This window comes from Esox lucius, chromosome 15 (genome assembly GCF_011004845.1).
Source record: "Esox lucius isolate fEsoLuc1 chromosome 15, fEsoLuc1.pri, whole genome shotgun sequence".
In the NCBI taxonomy this organism is placed as follows: Eukaryota; Metazoa; Chordata; class Actinopteri; order Esociformes; family Esocidae; genus Esox; species Esox lucius.
This window is the reverse complement of record NC_047583.1, coordinates 33,942,392-33,958,300: the sequence shown is the minus strand read 5'-3', so window position 1 is coordinate 33,958,300 and position 15,909 is coordinate 33,942,392. Positions and strand designations below refer to the sequence as shown.

General features: G+C 39.0%; 1 protein-coding gene across 3 annotated transcripts in view; it reads right to left on the bottom strand.

Moving 5' to 3' along the window:
* Positions 1 to 15,909, bottom strand: part of LOC105031273 (protein FAM184A) — a 249,226-nt gene that overhangs the window by 159,075 nt on the left and 74,242 nt on the right. For all 3 annotated transcript variants that reach the window (XM_020044400.2, XM_013132781.3, XM_029125749.2), the window contains exons 8-9: positions 15,450 to 15,571; positions 8,807 to 8,957 (exon numbers count right to left, since the gene is read on the bottom strand). In XM_020044400.2, the coding sequence (XP_019899959.2) occupies positions 8,807 to 8,957; positions 15,450 to 15,571 (273 nt within the window). The remainder of the gene's footprint in view (positions 1 to 8,806; positions 8,958 to 15,449; positions 15,572 to 15,909) is intronic.

Genomic DNA, 15,909 nt, shown 5'->3' with positions numbered 1-15,909 from the left:
ATTTTCCAATTAATAGCTTTTTAATTTCTTCTTTTAATAGCCAGTGCCCTTATCTTAAATATCCATCTCTGGATACAAATCATGATTATGTCTTCAGCGAGAGACACAAGGAACAGACACAGAGGGTGTATTCAGGGACCGGGAAGCCTTTTATTAACTGCAACAGAAAGGTGAGGGCAGGAGGTGAGGGTGAAAGGAAAACTAAAGGACAAACCCCTTTTCTGGGCAGGCAGCGTCAACTCTCAGACAGTATCCATGATCTGTATCCAGAGATGGAAATACTTTAAATTCAAATATGTCTATCTTATCTATGCTCTACAAACAGGACCGGAGCCACCTCTGTCATCTGATTGGCCACCCCGGGTGCCACCCCAAATTATTATTTGCAACTGCACGTTTGATTCGCTACTGGCCGCTGACTGACATCTCATTTGACCTCTTCTTGAAAGAGGCATTTATTTTGAAGTTTGGCTGTGCTTTTATTCAAATCAATGACAAGGAAGAGAGAATTTTGAGGTTGGTTGTGAGATACAGAAGAATAATTGGCTACATGCACATTACAACGTTGTTGGTGATGGCTCTTAATGAAGAGACTGTTGCAACTTGCGAGCAAGCCGTGAGAGGCAAAGGAAAGTACAACTTTTCCCAACTTTAAGCAAATCACCCATGGCCAACACAGGGAACTGACAATTACGGGATTTGTATAGATGATTGCGCAAGGAAAGAGGAGGGTTTTAGAATGTTTTACAAAAACGAGCATAAATTTAGTTAACAAAGCCAGCAAAAACTGAAATTTATAGACACATTTAAGAGATTTGGCTGAACATGACTGCACATAAAGTATACTTATGTTTCAACAAAGCTAGCTAGCTACTGTTTATATGTTAGTATTTGAAAAAGTTGTATGAAAATGTGCATAAAATGCAAATTTGTGCAAACGCAACAAAAACTGTACTTTATAGAAAAATACAAGATTTGGCTAAATGTGACTGCACATACAGTATATGTTTCAATAAAGCTAGCTAAATGTTGTTTATAAGTTACCCTCATACATTTATAAGTTACTCCCAGATTACCATGCTTTAAATATTTGGGTTTCACTACTTTTATATTTGGGCTTATAAACAATATGTAATGTAAGTCGATCATTGTGTATTTGGCATCAAATTAGTCCAAAGTACCTTAGCTAATATATGCATGCATGTTAATGTTTTTATAAGGTAGTGTTTTAGGGAAACATGCAGAATAAAGTAAATAATTTCATAAGCAAAATCAGATTTTTTCTATATATTATTGAATTCTGATCATAACACACCCATACAGAGTTATACTCCCAATACAAATGTTCTATGCAAACACAATGCACATTTGTGTAAGAAAAGGCTTCACAATGAATCTTTTTTTCTACTTTTTTTCTTTTTTTTCAAAACAGAACAATGAACAGAACAATGAAATGAGTCCCTTTTTGTGCAAGCAGTCCAATATGTTTATGACACCCATAATTATGTCACTATTTATCATTGAAATCAGACCACAAACAGCCTTGTGGAACTGTTCTGCCATTCCAAAAACACTTTTCAAACCCTTTTTCTTGCACAAAAATGCAGTGTATCGCAATAAATATGAACAGAACAATGAACAATGAAATTAATCACGTTTTGTGCAAGCAGTCCATACAGTATAATAGCCTACCTTAAACAAATTCTATGATGCAACATAGGTTTTTTATTTAAATTAGTCAGCATAAAGACATTTTCACAATCTTTGGGAACTGAGCATACAGTATAGGGCCGAGGTAAAGTTGGTTTCACAGAAGTGTCAGAGAAACTTCATTCCAATTTCAAAATATTCTCCATTAGGTTGGACAACTTTTACAACCTTTAATTTGACTGATATAGTGCACTTCGATTTGATACACAATTTCAAACTTTGAAAAACGCAGTTTTAATGCAATAACTTTTACAAAAATGTTTACACTATTTATGAGTTAGAATTAGAATATACACTCACCTAAAGGATTATTAGGAACACCTGTTCAATTTTTCATTAATGCAATTATCTAATCAGCGAATCACATGGCAGTTGCTTCAATGCATTTAGGAGTGTGTTTCTGGTCAAGACAATCTCCTGAACTGCCTTCTTAGGGAGTTTTTCCTAGCCACTGAAATTCAACACTACTGTTGTTTGCTCCTTGGGGTTTAAGGCCGGGTGTCTCTGTAAAGCACTTTGTGTTGAGTCAGAATTTGGCGTAAACAGAATGAGAACATGGATCCATCATGCCTTGTTACCACTGTGCAGGCTGGTGGTGGTGGTGTAATGGTGTGGGGGATGTTTTCTTGGCACACTTTAGGCCCCTTAGTGCCAATTGGGCATAGTTTAAATGCCACGGCCTACCTGAGCATTGTTTCTGACCATGTCCATGCCTTTATGACCACCATGTACCCATCCTCTGATGGCTACTTCCAGCAGGATAATGCACCATGTCACAAAGCTCAAATCATTTCACATTGGTTGACAATGAGTTCACTGTACTGAAATGGCCCCCACAGTCACCAGATCTCAACCCAATAGAGCATCTTTGGGATGTGGTGGAACGGGAGCTTCGTGCCCTGGATGTGCATCCCACAAATCTCCATCAACTGCAAGATGCTATCCTATCAATATGGGACAACATTTCTAAAGAATGCTTTCAGCACCTTGTTGAATCAATGCCACGTAGAATTAAGGCAGTTCTGAAGGCGAAAGGGGGTCAAACACAGTATTAGTATGGTGTTCCTTATAATCCTTTAGGTGAGTGTATTTGTGTCCTTGTTTAGGCAACTTCTTTAATATGTTAAATTGTGAGTTTCCAAAGCATATAGGTGGAATACTTGTACAAGCAAAATATTTCAGGTTTTTATTGTTCATAAAAAAATGCCCCAGCATAAAACAAGTTTTTCCCCAAAGCATGTTCATTGTTTTGAACTAAAAGACTAATGTGTCAGGAGTCTGTATATTATATTAGCAAAGCACTGTATCTATCTACACACACACATACACATATAGATACACATATATATATATATATATATATATATATATATATATATATATATATATATATATATATATATATATATATATATATATATATCTGGAAAAATGTAAGAGACCACTGCAAATTAATCAGTTTCTGTGGTTTTAGTATTCATAGGTATGTGTTTGAGTAAAATGAACATTTTAGTTTTATTCTGTAAAATACTGACAACATTAATCCCAAATTGCAAATACAAATATTGTAATTTAGATGCATTGTTTTCAGACCTCGAATACTGCAAATACATTTTTCAACAAAAATATACAAATATTTTAACTTAGGAGGAGTTCAGAAATCAATACTTGGTGGAATAACCCTGTTTTTTATTCACAGCTTTCATGCATCTTTGTATGCTCTCCACCAGTCTGTCAGATTGCTGTTGGGTGACTTTATGCTACTCCTGGCACAAAAATTCAAGTAGCTTGCCATTGTTAGATGGCCTGTGACCATCCATCTTCCTCTTAATCAAATTCCAGAGGTTTTCAATGGGGTTCAGGTCTGGAGATTGAGCTGCCCATAACAGGCCTTGATTGACCTGGCTGTGTGGCAAGGAGCATTGTCCTGCTGGAAAAAAACAATTCTCAGAGTTGGGGAACATTGTCAGAGCAGAAGGAAGCAGGCGTTCTTCCAGGATAACCTTGTACTTGGCTTGATTCACAAATACAAATCTGCCTGACTCCAGTCTTGCTGGAGCATCCCGAGATCATCACTGATCCTCCACCAAATAACACAGTGGGTGCGAGACACTGTGTCTTGTAGGCCTCTTCAAGTCTCCGTCTAAACATTAGACGACCAGGTGTTGGGCAAAGCGTGAAATTTTGACTCGTCAGAGAAGATTACTCCATTCCTCAACGGTCCAATCCTTATGGTGTTTTGCAAACTTCAACCTGGCTCTTCTTTGCTTCTCATTGATGAAGGGCTTTGCCCTGCCCCTAGGAGCCTGTTTCGAACTGTCCTCGCCATGCACCTCACCCCAGCTGCTGTCTGGCATTCTTTTTGTAGGTCACTTGATGTAATCCTACAGTTAAGTTCACGGTCATATTGGTCAATGGTCAATGCCCTCTGTCAGTCTGTAGCTTTGTTGTCCCCAATGTCTGTTGCTTGACCTTGTTCTTATGAACCGCCATCCAGCTGGTCCTATTGCAAGAGGATAGTGAAAACAGCAGTGTTTTTTATACTTTTGCTTGTTAAATTAGATTTGGATCTGGTAATCACCTAATCAAAAATAGTGAAGTCTCTCAGTGCATCAATGGCACAGGTTCCACAGGATGGAATACAACCACCTCTATCAGAGGCAGCAACACTGGACCCCCAGATTCAAAAAGCAAGACTTTGTTGAGAATATAGCTGCTGACAAGGCTTTATAGCCCATTGCTGTAGCAGCAGGGACAGTAGACCTCAGCAGCCAGCAGTCAGATGCAGATCAGAGAGCAGCGGGCACAGTGGATCCAGAGGAGCATGTTTGATGAAAAGGTGACAGGAGGTATTGCAAGAAGAAATCCTTCTGCAGATGCCATCATGCAGGTGAGGTCTTATCTGGAGGAGCCCCTGTTTCAGAGATCTGCAGACCCCCTTGAGTGGTGGAAAAGTCAGGCTTTGGTTTACCCCAGGCTATCCAGAGTCATGTACAGTGGCAACATCAATTCCATCTGAGAGAGTGTTAACCAAAATGGGAGAAATTATAACCGAAAGGAGGAACAGAATCAGCCCTGCAAAAGTGAGACAACTTCTTTTTTTTAACACTAGTCTTCCCTGAAGATAGATCTCCTTATCCAACTACTTTGTGACTCACTGGATAAGAATAGACTAGTTGAACCCTGAGACATGTTTATAGTTCGGCCAACGATTAGAACTGCCATGTTGATCTGCTAATAATAACATTACTCAGTAAATATTTTTTTTAACCATTTTACATTACTAGTTAATGTGTTTTACAATGTTTTGTTATTGTATTCTACTGTGATCTGTTCTAGTGTCATTTCAATTTTTAAAATGTTTCAACAGAATGAAGAGTTATTGAATTGTTAACAAGATTTTGCACTTATTTTTTTGATGCATGGCACCTGCAAAGATTAAAATGCATAATTTTTAGTGAAAGATAAATTAACAAATAAAAGTGTTACTTTCCCCAGGTTTACTAAGGCCAGTACATGTTATTACAGCCGTTAGAAAATTTGGGCTGATAAGAAACATTTGCATAATCATATTTGCAATAAAGTGTTTTGAACGAAGAGCAGTTTTGACTGGTCCGAGTGAGCCAGATCACTAAAAAGACTCGGCTGTGGCATGTGACGCAGTCATTCTTACTAGCCACTTTGGCAGGTGGCATTCTGTATAGCTATACACAGGGTTTTTCCAGCATTCAAAACTCAAAAGCCTTCCCAAAATCTAGCACTGCCTCTCTGTGTTGGCATGGTAAAACATCATTTTGTGCTCATAAAATAAAAAACTGCGAAACACTGCAGTTAATGTGACCGTAGTAGGAAACTTTTTCCATATTTGCATTGTTCCAAGGTGGGGTATTTTCTACACTGAATTGGGCTATTTTCAATGGGCTTGGCCGGGTCGATTTTCTATGGAGTTTGGGAGAAATTCTCTTTACTGATATTGAAATCTGACAACCACATAGGACTCGACGTCACGGAATGAGTAATGTCAGGAAAAAAGTGGATCCTAGGTTTTCTTTTGCACCCTTGCATGTCAAAAATATTTAATCAAAATGTAATAGGGGGCAGCAGGAGGAGGTAGTGTGTGTGTGTGCTCATGATGGCGATGATTAAATAAATGAATGTAGATGATAATAAGATAATATAATCGTTGTTGCTATCATAAGGTGAAACTACTGCTGTTGGTCACTCAGTCAATGTCAAATAGTGTAGCATAAACTACTTGGCACTGCTTTTGTAGCTAGCATAGTTCCCTTATGCAGTGCAACTTCGGCTGACTATTCTAACATTAACCCTTCCCAACCGGAGCCTTTTGATTTCAGAATCCTAATTCCGAAGGTTTTTCTCTTATTATCGCTGCTGTCAAATCACATATTTTAATTCTGAAAATGAACATAAATACTATAAAACATTATCTACAAACTATTAGGTCATAATTGGCAGGAACCCTTTTTTTATTGTGCACCTAATATGATGGGGCAAAACCCCCATTTTCCCATGGCAATTTTAGACCACGGGCAGAAGAATGGATCTAGAGTCTTACTTTCGCAGATTTTATGTACAAACCAAGTCAATCATTTGAGGTATGGAAGATGTAAAACTAAAATGTGGATTTCTTTGTGCACAACAATGGGTTGATAATGGCTAAGTCACCAGTATTAAGCAAGTAAATATAATTAGGTACTATAGCCACAAGCTGGCTAGCTAGAAAATATTACATTGAACGTTTTGCATATAGAATGTATTAAATGAGGTGTGTATCATGTATCATGTTTGTCTCTATGATGTAAATATTATTTTAGAAAAAGGCAAGTCTGATATACCTAACTAGCGACCATCAATGTAAAATAAATCTACAAACTAGGCAACAGTTACAGTCATATTCAGTCTGATGTGGTTTTCTATCCTGGCATATATATTTCTAAGTACTATGGCTCTGTTACTATACTTGAATAGTTTATCATTACTAAATCCAAATTGTGCCTATAAATATTTAATATACAGTGGGGAGAACAAGTATTTGATACACTGCCAATTTTCTTACTTACAAAGCATGTAGAAGTCTGTATTTTTTATCATAGATACACTTTAACTGTGAAAAATCAGAAAATCAAGTTTTTTTAATAATTAATCTGAATGTTATTGTATGACACAAATATTTGATCACCTACCACTCATTACCTGTTTTAACTGCACCTGTTTGAACTCGTTACATGTATAAAAGACACCTGTCCACATACTCAATCAAACAGACTCCAAACTCTCCACAATGGCCAAGACCAGAGACCAGAGACCAGAGACCGGAGACCAGAGACCAGAGAGCAGTGTAAGGACATCAGGGATAAAATTGTAGAACTGACATAAATGTTCCTGTAAGTGCTAACAGCTACGCGTTTTACATGATCAGATCAAGTTGCCACAGTGACTCTGGACTGCTTTGTCCCGCTCATAGGCCAATGCTTCTAGCGCCACCTACTGGCCAAAGATTCGATTTTCAAAAGCTCATAACTTTTGCCCCAAAAGAAAAGTTGGGAAAAGATATGTAATGCTAAAAAAATTACAACTGGTGGAATATCACACAACTAATTACGTCAATTGGCAAAAGGTCAGTAACATGATTGGGTATTAAAAGATCTATCCATAGAGGATGGGTCTGTCAGAAGTGAGGACCGGGAGGGATTCACCACTCTGTGAAAGAGTGCACAAATAGTGCAACAATATAAGAATAACGTTTCTCAACGTAAAATTACAAAGAGTTTGGGGATCTCATCATCTACTTTACATAATTTCATTTAAAGATTCAGAGAATCTGGAGAAATCTCTGTATGCAAGGGACAAGGCCGAAACCAATATTGGAATGCCATGATCTTTGGGCTCTCAGATGGCACTGCATTAAAAACACACATGATTCTTTAGTAGAAATCACTGCATGGGCTCATCAGGAACACTTCCGAAAATCATTGTCTGTGAACACAGTATGTCGCTGCATCCACAAAACGCAAGTTAAAATTCTACCATACAAGAAGAAACCATACATAAACCAGATCCAGAACCGCTGCCGCCTTCTCTTGGCCGGAGCTCATTTAAGATGGACTGAGGCAAAGTGGAACATTGTCCTGTGGTCTCAATTTTTTAATTTATTGTAGGTAATGTAAGGAACCCTCCGGGTTCTTATAAGCACAGTTCAAAAGCCAGCATCCATGATGGTATGGGGATGCATAAGTGCACATGGCATGGGTGACTTGCACCTCTGTGAAGGCACCATAAACAATACATACCTGTTTTGGGGCAACATATGCTGCCTTTCAGACGACTTATTTTTCAAGGGAAGGTCTTGCTTATTTCAGCAATACAATGCAAAACCACAATCTGCGCATACTACAACAGCATGGCTCTGTAGTAAAAGAGTCTGGTGCTAAATTGGCCTGCCTGCAGTCCAGACCTGTCACCCACTGAAAACATTAAACAAAAACTACGACAAAGGTGACCCCAAACTGTTGAGCAGCTGAAATCCTATATCAAGCAAGAATGGGGATACACTTCAAATTACAGCAATGGGTCTCCTCATTTCCCAAATGCGTGTAAAGTATTGTTAAAAGAGGTGATGCAACACAGTGGTAAACATGCTCCTCTCCAAACTTTTTTGAAACCTGTTGCTGGCATCAAATTCAAAATGGGCCAGTATTTTTCCAAAAACAATAAGATTTCTTAGTTTCAACGTTTGATATGCTGTCTTTGTACAAATTTAAATTAAATACAGGGATAAATGATTTGCACATAATTGCATTATGTTGTTGTTCGCATTTTCCCACCTTTTTACAAACATTAAATTTTTCGATGAGCAGTGACTAAACAATGGTGTGAAATTAAAGATGTATGTGCTCTTTAAAATAAATTAAACTAAACTAATATTATTTTGTGTTAGGTCTATTTTTAATTTTTTAGTGTGAGAAAATATGATTTATTTTCAGAATCCTTAGTAATCTACAGCAGTGCTCTAGAATTCAAAGGGTATTGTGGTAAACAACATCTTGTCTATATGAAATGGAGCTAGTTACACTACCTGTTCGAGCAGGTCCTCCACTTTCCTCTGCCAACCCTCTCGGGCTGCCATCAACTCTAGCTCTTTCTGTTGAGACAGCTGGGTCAAAGACGCCTGTCTATCAGCCTCATATTCCTCTGTCAACTCCTCCCTCAGCAACCTTAACTCGACCCTATTGAGTGGGTGATGGGGGTGATGGTGTGGGAGAGAAAGAGCAAAGGAGAGAGCAAGGAAGGAATTAGAAACATTGATTATCCAAAAGTCTAGCAATCTACATCACAAATTCTGGGTCAGACAGCCCTGATTGGTAATCTTATTCACCAGAATATTCTGCAAAAAGCATGAACAGTCTGATGGATTAATGTGTCAAATATGGCCTTTGTTAACCCATTTGAAATTGAAAAAGTCCCAATCTATATACAGTGCTTAATCCATTATCATCTGCCAAAACCGTTACAATAATTAATTATTTGTCTCACAAACTCCTAATCACTACCAAATCTTGTGTAAATATTCAAAAACAAGCTTGGCAGTTGTATAAATTGCTAAGATCAAATATCAAGAAAAAACCTTTAAATTTGGTTTACCAACATATAAGTCAGATTTGAATGGCTTATGTGTTGTGATTGCAGACTTATGAATGCCATTCACAATAGTGGCAGGGTACTAATGAAATAACTGTACCAGTCAAACACTTTGGATACATCTACTCATTAAAGGGTATTTTTTTATTTTTACTATTTTCCACATTTTATAATAATACTGAAATCTATCTATTAAAGCGTAGTGGTTAGAAAAGCGGACTTGTGAACTGTAGGTCTCCTCGCAGGCAAAGCGAAGTACACATTGTGATTTATTCCGTATTGACGAAAACTTCGCTGGCTAAACCTGAAATTGTATATGGTTATATTGCAACTGTTTCTGGCATGGAAAAGCTCATCTTCAGTCTCGCTAGAAATTGCTCAATTCTTATAATTATTCCTAAGAAGTTAGTAGATACCAGTAAGTCTATTACTGGCTAATAAGCTGTTCAAATGGAGAGTGGCAAAAGCTAACAGCTCATAGACGCTATTTCTGGTGGAGGTAAACTTAATAAGAAACATTAGTCAGTTTAACACAATGCTCAATATTGTTTAGCGACTGGTGAAATGCGTAATGCCATGGCATTATGGTTAGACTGTGCCTTTCACGTGGAAGGCTTAAGTTCAAATCTATTGTGAACGACAACATTTATTTATTTTATTTCCAAGATTCTCTCGTCGTTTCACTTGATGAAAAAGTTAGTTATCGTCTCCTTTCTTGATAGTTATTGTATCAATGTCATTCACAAATAAAAGAAAAAAGTATGTTGTTATGCCATGAAAGAAAAAAATACATTCTTATTCCATAAAATGAAATAGCTTTGGCAGACTCGCTAGCAATTGCTCAAGTCCTATGACTATTCCAGTAAGTTAGTAGATACTGGTAAAGGCTATTACTGGCTAATAAGCTGTTATAACAGCCAGTGGCAAAAACGGCCAGTGGTTCCCAAGTTGAGCAGCCTTACAACCTATGGAAGGAAGCTGTCCCGTAGCCTGTTTGTTTTGGACTGAATACTCCTGTACCTTTTGCCTGACGGCAGCTTGGTAAACAGTCCGTGGCATGGTTGGCTGGGATATTTAATGATCTGTTTGCTCCTCCTCCTACACCTCTCTGTGTAGAGATCCTGCAGGGATGGCAGGTCAGACCTTGTGATGCGCTCTGCTGTTCTAATCACCCCCTGAAGTGCTTTGCGGTCAAGGGCGTTGCAGCTGCCATACCAGGCGGTGACACAGCCGGTCAAGATACTCTTGAAATTGCATCTGTAGAAGTTGGTGAGTATCCTGGAATCCATGCCAAATCTCCTTAATCAGTGTAGGAAGAAAAGCCTTTTCCTGGCCTCCTTCACCACAACGTTAGAGTGATGAAACCAGGTCAAGTCATCGCTGATGTTGACCCTGAGGAACCTGATGATGTGAACTCTCTCTACTGCAGACCCATTGATGTGTATGGGGGCGTGGTCTCCCTGCCGCTGCTTCCTGTTATCAACAATCATCTCGTTAATTTTGCTAATATTGAGCTGGAGGTTGTTATCCTGACACCACAAAGTCAGTGACCTTAACTCGTCTTTATAGGCTGACTCGTTGTTGTCAGAGATCAGGCCTATGATGGTGGTGTCGTCAGCAAACTTAACCATGGTGTTGGAGACGTGAGTTGCCAGGCAGTCGTGGGTGAAGAGAGAGTACAGGAGCGGGCTCAGAACACAGCCCTGGGGGGGAGCCAGTACTAAGAGTCAGTTAGGAGGAGGTATTGTTGCCCATCTGCACCACCTGGAGTCTGCCCGTCAGGAAGTTCAGGATCCATCTGAATATAGCAGGGTCAAAACCCAGAGCCCTGAGCTTAACCACCAGCTTGTGGGGCACAATGTTGTTGAAGACTGAGCTATAGTCAATGAATAGCATTCTCACATATGTATTCCTTTTTGTCCATATGAGAGAGTGCAGAGTGGAGGGTCAGAGTGATGACATCCTCTGTGGACCTGTTTTGTTTGTTGCAGGCATGGAGTCTGTAATGTGTTTTAACTAGCAGCTCAAAGCACTTCATTCATGCAGAGGACTTTTTGCTTTTTTGGAAATTTTGAAGCAGGTGGGGACCACAGACTGCTGTAGCGATAGGTTGAAGATATCAGTAAAGACATCAGCCAGTTGGTCAGCACAGACCTTGAGAACAATGCCTGAGATGTTGTCTGGTCCAGGAGCCTTGTGGGTGTTAATCCTTTTTTGGGCTTTACAGACGTGGAAGAGCACGTGATAGACGTGAAAAAGTCTGAAGATGCCGTGGTGAACATTCTGCTGCCTGCAACACCATCCAAGATGACCGGTTTGGCAGTGAGTCAGTGATGGTCTGGGGAGACATATACCTGGAGGGTCGCACAGTCCTCCATGTTCTAGCCAATGGTACCCTGACTGCTGTTAGGTACTGGGAAGAAATACTTTGGTGCAGTGGGCCCTGGGTTCCTCATGGTGCAGGAAAATGCCTGGTCTCATGTGGCCAGGGTGTGTATGCAGTTCCCGGATGATGTAGGCATTGATGCCATTGACTGGCCCTCACGTTCCCCAGGCCTGAATCCAAATGAGAGCCTCTGGGACTTTATGTATTTGTGCATCTGACACTACCAAATAGCACCAGAGACTGACCAGGAGCTTACTGATGCACAGATCCAGGTCTGGGAGTGAGATCCCCCAGTACACCATCCGCCATCTCATCAGGAGCATGCCCAGACATTGTCGGGAATGCATACAGGCACGTGGGGTCCATACACACTACTGAGTCACATTACGAGTTGCCATGATAAAATTCACGCAAGTTGGAATAGCCTGTGATTTCAATTGTTTACTTAGATTTTCGGTGTGAGTTTGAATCCAGCCCTCAATCAGTTGGCGATGTTGGTTTCCATTGACTGTTGTTATTTTATTCTCAACAAATGACACAATGTACAGTACATTTTTTTATATTTAATACATTTCCTTCATCGAGACCCAATGTGTGATTCAAGTGTTCCCTTAATTTTTTTAAGCAGTGTATCTCAAGAGCAGCCTTTTCTATCTTCTGAACATTAAAATCTGGGACTTTATATCAAATAATGCAGAAAAGCTAATCCATGAAAAAAAATCTCCTATTGTTAACCTACAAAGTGCTACATGGACTTGCTCCCACTTACCTCTCTGATTTGGTTAAGCCATACATACCAACAAGTAACCTAAGATCTAGAATTTTTATTTTCTATTTGACCATAGGAGGACATGAGCGCTTGGATCAAGCCTCAGATTTACCTTGCCCAAAGGACTCGAAGCTGTCCATGCCTGAAGTTCTCCTGGTTGTGTTGCAGATCTGGTTTCTGCCGGATGACTCTTGTGGCCACTGCCCACTAGGGATGGGCGGATCGATACCAAAGTATTGCTACTTTTGATTCTCACTTTTCTTTTTAGAATCGATCTTCACATAAAAATATCAATACCAGGTGCTCTGTTCGACCAGTTATTATTATTATTTATTCTATCAATTCGATGTGTTTTCGGTGCTGAAAATTTTTTGTTTATAGAAACTATTTCTGCTGTCTCCTTTCGCTCCTACATCCTACACACAAACATGCTGTGAACACTCAGTCACAGTATAAGAAGGAGTAGACTAGGTAACCTGTGCGTTTATTGCAGAATGGAAACAAAGCATTGTTTGGGGTTATTTCATCTTTGTAAAAAGTCTGTATGATATTTTGGCAATACTACAAACTTATTAAAACACCTAAGAATCAGCCTCATAAAATAGCATGATAAAGTACAGTGGAGGCGATCAGAGGAGAGAATGCAGGCAAATACCATTGACAAAGTGCAACCCAACAAGAGGCAGTTGTCTGACACAAGCCATATGTATCCTCACAGTATAGTATTTGTGTATAGGTAATATTAGTTTATTTTGATAATTTCAATACAAAGCATTACAAAAAAATAGGCTATCACAGCGCAGAATATTACAGTGGGTGCATTTACATTTAAACGAGTACTCTGATACACCGACTAAGGTTAATATTCCCAACTATGTTGGGAAAACAATATCTGAATTCATTATCAATTTTGAGGAAAAACAAATACAGCTCTGGAAAAAATGTAAACCACTGCACCTTTTTCTTTCCAAAGAAGTTGGAAAGGAAGGTTTTGAGGGAGAAATAGAAGGGTTACAATTAAGGGACCACTGCAAATTGAACGCTTCTGTTCCTCACTCAAAGCTTTTTTTTTCAACTTTTTTGAAAAGGAAAGAAAAAAGTGCAGTGGTTTCTTAATTTTTTCCAGAGCTGTATGTATCGGGATACCAGCCTTGGTATTACTTGATATTGGATCGAAAAGAAAATCTGTGGTATCACCCATCTCTACTGCCTACACCCCACCCGACTGACCTAGTTCTGTCCACCTGGTTATGCAGTGGACTTTGATTCTGTTTAAGGACTCAACACATTTGCATTTATTGACCTGCTAGTATTCTGATTATGCAAAAACATTGACTTGGCCCATAAGATTATGTACTCTTATAATCTTCACCCAGAACAGCCAGAACAGGACTGGCCATCCCTCAGAGCCTGGTTCTTTTCTAAGTTTCTTCCTATTTTTGGAGCCTACAAGGGAGTTTTTCCCTAGCCACTATGCATTAACACATATTACTTGCTCTTCAGAGTTTTAGGCTGGGTGTCTGTGCAAGCACTTTGTGACAACCACTGTTGTAATAAAAAGGGCTTTATAAAATACATTTCATTGATTGATTCTTCAAAGTAGTAACCCTTTGTCTTGATAACAGCTTTGCACACTCTTGGCATTCTCTCAACCAGCATCATAAAGTAGTCATCTGGAATGAATTTCCACTAGTCTTGGAATTCCCACACATGAGGAGCACTTGTTGGGAGTTTTCCATTCACTCATCCCAAACCATCTTAACTGGGTTAAGGTTGTAGTGTGAAGGCCAAATAATCTAATGTAACAATAGCACTCTACTTCTTGGTCAAATAGCCCCTGCAATAGCCAGAGGTATGTCTAGGATCATTATCCTGTAGAAAAATAAATTGTAATTTCACTAAGCACAAACCAGATGGGATGGTGTATCGCTGCAGAATGTTTTGGTAGCCATGCTGGTTGAGTGTGCCTTAAATTCTACATAAATGACAGTGTCACCAGCAAAGTACCCCCACGCCATCAGACCTCCTCCATGCTTCACACATGCAGAGATCATCAATTCAATCACTGTTTGTCTTACAAAGACGCAGTGGTTGGAACCAAAAATGTCAAATTTGAACGCATCAGACCGATGGACATATTTCCACTGGTCTAATGTTCATTTCTTGTGAATTCCTGGCAAAAGCAAGTGTCTTCTTCAGTAGTGTCCTTCAGTAGTGGTTTCTTTGCAGCATTTCGACGATAAAGTCCTGACACCTTAAAAGAGTTGATTTTGATAAGTGTCTCTTTCTTGAACTCTGTGAAGCCTTAATTTTGGTTGCAATCTGAGATGCGGTTAATTGACAACTTTAATAAACTTATCCTCTTCAAAAGAGATAGCTCTGGGTCTTCCTTTCATGTGGCAGTCCTCATTAAAGGAAGACCCAGAGCTACAGTGAGGGAAAATGTTCTTTTGATCTCCTGCTGATTTTGTACGTTTGCCCACTGACAAAGAAATGATCAGTCTATAATTGTAATGGTAGGTTTATTTGAACAGTGAGAGACAGAATAACAACAAAAAAATCCAGAAAAACGCATGTTAACATTTTTATAAAATGATTTGCATTTTAATAAGTGAAATAAGTATTTGATCCCCTCTGCAAAACATGACTTAGTGTTTGGTGGCAAAAGCCTTTTTTCAATGTGGAAAATTGTGAAAATAAGAAAACCCCTTTAATGTGTCAAGACTTTTGATTTTACAATTTAAAAGGCTGTAATTAATTTTTCTGAACACACAAACTGTATTTTTCCAATGTCAAGAAAAAAAGTCTAAAATGGGTTTACCAACACAATCTAAGCCACATTTGAATTGTTGAGATTGCAGGCTTATACATACCATGCACAATAGCAAAGTGGCAGGGTAACAATGAAGTAACATGAAGGCCTACCTGAGAGTCTCTGTCCATTTTTGGTCAAGTTCTTCAGCCATTTTGTCAATTTTCTGCTTCTCCTCTGTCCTTATTGACATTAACTTGGCTTCATGCTGCTGTTTCTGGGTCTCAATCTCCTCCTGGACACATTGATACATTTACAGCAATGACCTGGGAGCAATTAGGGTTAACTTTCTCAGGCACAGAACGACAGGGTTTCCTGGCCCAACGCTCTTGACCACTAGGCTACACTAGGCTAAATAATGCTACCCATCCGTCCCATTATGTTGCAAAACATTTTTAAATGACATATCTGCATCATAAATTATCACCAGACCTTTTTTTTTTTTTACATATGGGTGGCAGCCTACAAGAACCCACTGGAAGTCATGCTCATTTTTGTTTATTCACAAAAATATTTTTTTGGCGTAAGAATCAACATTTTGGATGTTTTGGATTGTTTAAGCCTTGTATTCCA